Source organism: Lepeophtheirus salmonis, unplaced genomic scaffold (genome assembly GCF_016086655.4).
Source record: "Lepeophtheirus salmonis unplaced genomic scaffold, UVic_Lsal_1.4 unplaced_contig_4121_pilon, whole genome shotgun sequence".
Lineage (NCBI taxonomy): Eukaryota > Metazoa > Arthropoda > Copepoda > Siphonostomatoida > Caligidae > Lepeophtheirus > Lepeophtheirus salmonis.
The window spans coordinates 1,517-9,066 of record NW_027294191.1 but is presented as its reverse complement, the minus strand read 5'-3'; the positions used below and the strand labels follow the sequence as shown (position 1 = coordinate 9,066).

The 7,550-nt window shown below is 20.2% G+C and overlaps 1 protein-coding gene across 1 annotated transcript; it reads left to right on the top strand.

Moving 5' to 3' along the window:
• Window positions 1–5,519: 5,519 nt before the first annotated feature.
• LOC121131316 (phosphatidylinositol transfer protein 2-like) lies at window positions 5,520–5,835 on the top strand (the record flags this gene model as incomplete). The annotated part of the gene is made up of 1 exon (XM_040726801.1): window positions 5,520–5,835. A coding segment is annotated over exon 1 (316 nt), but the record flags the coding sequence as incomplete, so codon positions are not given.
• Window positions 5,836–7,550: the final 1,715 nt, after the last annotated feature.

Below are 7,550 nucleotides of genomic sequence, written 5' to 3'. Positions count from 1 at the left end.
ATTTCTATTTTTAGTAATTTTTAAAAAGTACTTCTATCCTTTCTACATATGCTTAAATATCCAAATATTTTTAATAGCTTTCCCTTTATTATACTTGCGTCTAGAAATTCAAGTTTCATAAATTTTAAAGGCCTTATTTCACCGTATATTCTATATAATTTAATTTTTTAAAAATGATTTCTAATTTTTTTAAAAGTTATATTTCTCATATATCTGTATATATGCTGATTTTTTAAGAAATTAAAAAATAACTATAATTATATTTTTTAGTATTTAAATATTTTTTACCGCATTTATTCCCTGAACATTCTCTTTATATCTATCATCTGTTTTAGCTTTTTTTTAACTCCATTAATTTTTTGCATGTCACACAGCTCTATTTATGGTTATAATCCATTTTCATGCAAAATTTTTTTACATTACTTATAGTTTTAAACAATTATCTTCTTTGTATATTAAAAAAATTTAATCTTGAATATGTTTTTTAGTGGGTCTATATTCACACTTTTCCAATATTTTTATACTACCACCAAATGTGTATAAATAGCAGTCAAAATAATATAAATAGAAAGTATTGCCTAAAAAAAATATATATTAATAATAGTTAGACAAATTATATAAGGATTGAATTAAACCCAAAATAATAAATCAACATTTATAGTCTAGAAAATATTATGAAATAAAATTTTAGACCTGTATACATATAATTGTAACACTGAAATTTTTGAATCAAATATCAAGAGAATCTTTTAAACGTTAAAATAAAAACAACAGAAGTATTTTAATGTACGTTTTATGGATAAATATTATTTTAAAAGACATTATATAATTTAACAAATTCATTTAATTGGAAAAAATATCTCCTAAAATATTTTGTATATAGCAAATACGATAGAATATATGGTTTTTAAAAATAGGAATTTCAGATATATTAAAAAAAAATTTTTAACAGCTTTATTTCATATAAAAATTTAATATAACTATATTAATTAAGTAAAATTAAAATATATTTTAATAAATTATTTTAAATTAATAATATTTAATTTTTCTAACTTATAACATTCCAGATATAAAAAAATAGTCTTAAAAATTAATAGCAAAAAGGGGATTTTTTAATAAAAATTTTTTTATTATTATTAATAATATTAAGTAATTATCTACTATAAAATTTTGAATGCGTAATAAAATAAATAGTATCCCTGGCAATGCGAAAATAATAACAATAATACAAACAAAAAAATAAATAATACAAATATAAATATCAGGGCATACACAATAACAGAAATATAAACATTATGAGTAGCACTATATTTAATAACTTTAATATGGCAGATAATGATTCAATTAATAATTCTAATGAGGGAGTGAATATAAATAGCGATAATTTGAATACTAAAACCAATCAACAATATAAGATTTACTCTATAACACCAAGTCCTTATATATCTGAAATACCTCCCTACTTATTATCTAAACGTACAGAAATTGAAAAAAGCACTGGATTGTCTTTAATACATGATAATACTATAAATTCTTTATATACTACTTCTTTTCAAATTAATCCCTCTCTTCAAAAAAAATTTCTTCCTAAAAAGCCATTTGACTTATCTATTTTCAATATTACTAAAAAATTGTTCTATAAATTAACACATAAGCAGCTATTCGAATTTTTTATTTCCAAAAGGTTTGATTTAGATGATAAAATAGAAGCTGTATACTATGATGGAACCTCGTATAAAGGAGAAGGTATAGGTTTAATTAATTCAGGTTCACGATTTGTTGGTAGAAAAATTTCAGATTATGATATTAGTAAAACTTATGATAAGTTAAACCTTAAGAATATGCATAATGATGAAGAAATAAATAACTGTCCTGAAGATGGTACAAATATAGATATTAGTGAAAGTAATAATCTAGACCATATTGATATTATTAGAAAAAAAATAAGTTTAATAGAGAAAACTAAAACAGAAAATATTAATAATGATTCGTTATTACAGACGTCTAATATGGTTTCATGTGAATTTTAAACTAAAAATTTGCCAAGTAAGTTATTAGCGTCGTTTACACACAACAAATTTGTTTATAAAAAATATCAAAATTTCTATAATCATAGTTCTTTGCTATTAAGACTACAAAATCCTTTTGAAAGCATTATTCTGGGAGAAATTATTAAAAAAAAACGATATGATCCTTCTTTTTTGAAGCTATTTAAAAAATTAGATCTATACAAAAAATTTATAAAGAATGATGAAAAAAACTATGGTTGTTTATATCCTAATAAAGATATTTATCAGAATAAAAAAAGCGATTTAATAGGAAATGATTTAAAAATATGTCATGAAGATGATAAGGAATACTATAAAAAACAAATGGAAAATGATTATAAATTAAGAGTACTTAAAAATATAATATTAGAAAAAGATAACACGTTTTTAAGCCTTTTAGAAGATTTTTAAGATTTACTATAAATATTAAATGAATTCATGGAAAGAGTAAATAAACATTTAAAGGAAGAATTCGTTTTTATTATAAATTATGATTATAAAATGGTGAGTCAATCCAAAGCAAATACAGCTGATTATTATTTTTGTATGGTATTGGAAGAGATCATAGATTTAGAGAAAATGGAATGGATGTGGGAAATTATAGGACGAGAAGAAAGAAGGATGATAGAGGAATTATCAATGAAATATTCTAATAGTTTAAATAATTACTATAATGGAAATTCTATAAATAACTCTGATTTAAGGATTATTAACAATAATTTTAAAGCTGCAAATGTTGATTATATTAATAGAATTCCTAATAATGATCATATTGCTGACATAAATATGAAAATCTTTGAAAAAAATTTAAAACCTTCAAAAAATAGTTATAAAGGAGCATCTTCAATACATGATATAAAATCTCCTCTTATATCTTTAATCCATAAAAGCGATAATAAAACAGTCCCAGAACTACTGTCTGAAGATATAACATGGTATTATTCTCTTGAAAGTCTACAAAAATATCGTCATAGAATAAATTATTTGAGAGGATCAATAACAGACAACGAATTGAAAATATATATAAATAATAGAATGAAATATATAGAAATTATTGATGTTTTTAGAATTATAGGCATTAATAAACCTGAAAATTTGCATAATAGTTCAAGATTTGTTCAAATAGCAGATGCATTTGGTTTTATGAAAGGTATTATAATTTCGAATTTTACTGATGATAGTTATAATAATTCTAAAAACAATAAGAATACAGATATAAATCAGCTTAAAATTTTTAATGACAACTCTGAAAAGTTAGATATACAAACATAAAATAGCGCATCTGAAAATGAAAATAACAATGAAATTACAAATAAACCAATTACTAATTTTGGTTTCATTAGATTTATACATGATTTCAACAACAAAATTGAAGATATTTCACATGAATTAATTAGAACTAATAAAAGAATTAAGAGGTTTAAAGATGTTTTAGATACCAACATTTTAAAGAAAATCAAAAATAGTAATTTTTATAATCATAATATGAATATTCCAAACATGATAAATGATGATAATTCAAATAATTTAAACATTTTAAATATTAATAATATCGCGGATACACGTACAACTAATCTAATAGATAATATACCAAAAAATTTACTAAAAAAAGAAAGCGTTACAGATAACGATCTATCTGATTCAAGATTATTTAATACTTATCAAAATATAAAAAATGATAATTTAGATTCTAATAAATTTATAGATAATAATTCTACTAGAGATAGTCAATTAAAAATTGAAAATACAAACGAACCATCTAAAAATCAAAATCTAAAACAATCTGATGATAGCAACAATAAATATACAGAAATAGAGACAAAAACAAAAGATACAAAAGAAGTTCAAAATATTGCTATAAAGAATTTTGAAGATTCTAAAAACGTCAATTTTAAACAACAAAATATTGGTAATGATATTCCAAATATGAACAAACATTTAAATAATAATATATACATAAATAGAAATTTAAACAAAGATAATTATAATAATTTTATGGGGTTTGACTGGAATACTTCTCAATATTTTAATAATACTGCAAATGTATCATATAATACTAATAATAACAGTGATATGAATTTGAAGGGAAATACAACGATAAAAAATTCAAATAATTTTTATAATTTTAGTACATTGAATTTAAATAATATACAACCGGAACCTAAAAAATTTAATTTATATAATTCAGGAAATAATCCGCATATGAATGGGAATTTAAACCAAAATTTATTTAACCATGGTATTAAAAATTTAGTTCCAAATGAGATTTCAAATTTGGGTGAAATTAATAATATTAAAAATAGCAAAAATAATGAAATTTCTAATAACTCTGTTTTTAACAGCACAAACAGTAAAGTAATAACACCAAATAATTTTAATATCACAAATAATAACCAAAGAAGTGATAATATTATAAACAATAATAAAGATACAAAAGAAAGTATGTTTTATGATTTTGTGATAAGTCCAAAAGCAAAAATAAACCAAATTCCTCAACAAAGAAACAGTGAACAGGTTAATCATAATAATCTAAAAGGTTTTAATATGAATCCGAATTCTTTTGTTAATAATAATATTAATAATTCATATCCTAATTATTATATGAATAATCCAAATATAGTTAATAATCATTTAAATTATAATCATCCTAACTTAAATAGTTATACCAACAATATTACTCCTAATTTTAATAATACAGGAATGGGGCCAAATAACAATGGGAATGTTAACAACAATATAGATAATTCAAAAAATTTTTTTATTCCTTTTCAGCAATTAAATTATTTGAGTCAAGTCCCCTCGGTAAAAATTCCACTACCTTCAGCATTACAAAAACCTATTCCATCAGATTCTACATTCCAGAAATCTGTATATAAATCAAAGGAAGACCTTAATAAAACACTTCTCTCATTACGAGATATTTTTACAAAATTTTTGATATCATTAAGAGATCTGAATTTAGGATCTGCAAATGTCAGCGAATTAAAGTTTTTATGAGAAGTTATTCACTTGAATATAACTTAAGAAAAAGAGAGATGAAGGATAGGCTTAGGGATATCGCATTAAAAGTTGAGAAAAGATTAAATGAAGTTTTAAAAAATATGGATAAAAATGATGGGAAAGATGAGCTGGATAATAAATAATAAAAAACGTTAAGTAAAAATATATCTTTAAAAACTTTATAAAAATATTTTATAACATAAATTATGATATGATATGACTTATTTTTATATTTGAATTTAATGATAAAAAAATTATTTATTGAATAACAAAGCAAATTTTTCTAAAAATTTCTCTGTAAATTGAAATTAAAATTTAATTTATTAATATTTAGAATATTTTAAAATATTTTAGAGTTAAAAAATGTTTTCTAAAAGTAATAATATTTTAAATAAAATTCAAATATTTGAAAATTGAATTAAAAAATATTTTTAATAATCAGATTACAATTTTTAAATTTTTAATAAAAAAATGAAAAGAAAACAATCTTTTGTAATTCCTGTGCCTTTATCGATTGAGCAATTTACATTGGGATATAGATATTCCCTTTGTAAAGTATTTCTGGAGGAAGTAAACTCAAATCCTGATAAAGCTTCAAAAATAAACATTATAGCCTGTAAAAATTTAGATGACAATTCTGAATTTGGTGAATGTAAATATACTGAAAAATTAATTGATGTTGCACCGAAGGTTCCAGCTATCGTTACTTCTGTTTTATCAAGAAAGGCATTTATTATGAGAGAAAAATCATTTAACAACTTTATAAAATGCAGAACGGAATATAATAGTGAGTATTTCAGCATTGAAAAGTATCACTTAGTTATTGATTCATTTATAAAAAAATGTTCTGATTTTAAAGAGGAATATGTGAAAGACATATCTAAAGATAAAATTTATTTACTAGGGAATGAAAATTTAATTGATATTGCGACAAATGAGAATGACGCATATCCTAAAAAATTTTTTTAAAGGATAAACTTAAAAATAAATGGATGGTTGAAGAAAATGAAAATTTAATTGTGATCAGAAAGGATGTAGATGTAAAGGTGAACATGTTTGGTTTTGGGTGGATAACAAAAAATATTATTAATGGAATAGGAGAAAATTTAAAGTCGTTACACAAGAGAATTCTTTTCACTAAGAATGAATGGGAAAATCTAACTGAAGAAGAAATTAATAAATTGGAAAATGATGTTGATCGTAGAATAAAAGAGTGTTTTGAAGAAATTAATATCTGAAGTTTTGAATAATTAAAAATGTTTTATTCTCTTTAATATATTTGTCTCTATTTCAATTATAAAATTTATTTATTGATTTTTATTTCTTTATAAAATATTTAACAGGTATTACCATCATTTATTTTTTTTTATTATTTTTATTCTTTTTTATTCTTTTATTCTTTTTTTATTATTTTTTATTATTTTTTCTTTATTTTCCAAATTTCTAAGTTAAAAAATTATTATTTTTATAAACTGAGAATAGGAACGTTAATCAAAAATAAGGAAATATAAATATATTTTCTAAGTTTATTAATTAAAAATAAATATACAATAATTATTTAAATAGCTTCTATAGTATAAACAAAACAAAAAATTAAAAGTTATTATAATATCATTAAATTATTTTTAGTTAAATAAATATTCAACATATTTATTAAATATATGTATAATTTGATCGTTTACATGTTAATTATTTTGTTAAAATATATATTATTTATAATTCTTTTATAAAATACATTTCCTGAAATTTTAAAATGATTAATAATGACTTTAATTTTTCAATAAATAAGAATTATTATTTAGCAAAATATATATAATTATATTTCAAATAATTACAGTTAATATAAAGATTAATGATAAAGAATGTAAATAAATAAACAAAATTTTTAACTTATATTTCTAAATGTCAATGAAAAATAATTTTAGATTATTCAATATTATTCAAAATATTCAAAAAAAAAAAAATAATATTAATAATTATTTTAACATATACAATAAATATTATTACTCTCTATTTTTACTTAATAAATTAAAGATATATTAAAAAAAAAAAAATACCTTATTTATAAATATTTTTAAATTCACATTAAATTAATGACCTATTATTAGATTAATGCTTTACTAAATAACATGTTTTTGAAAATTTGTAACCTTAAGTCTTTTTAAAATTTTATTAATGTATTCTACAAATATTAGCTTATATATAATTAATTGTTTACATTATACCTTCTAAATCACTAAAATACCATTACTTGTATATTAATTATTCACGATAAATTTTATTTCATTTTATGATGAAGTCAAAATTTTAATTCGGATAATATTTTAAATAATTTAATTTATATAATTAATAATTTAAAAAAGCCTTTAGAAATTCATTTCTTCTTACAACTATTAAAATAAAATAAATGATTATAAATATTTTATTTATCTTTTGTAATTCTGAAAAAATATAAAAATATTGCCTCATTTATTGTAAATTTTGAAAAAAATAAAGGTTAAA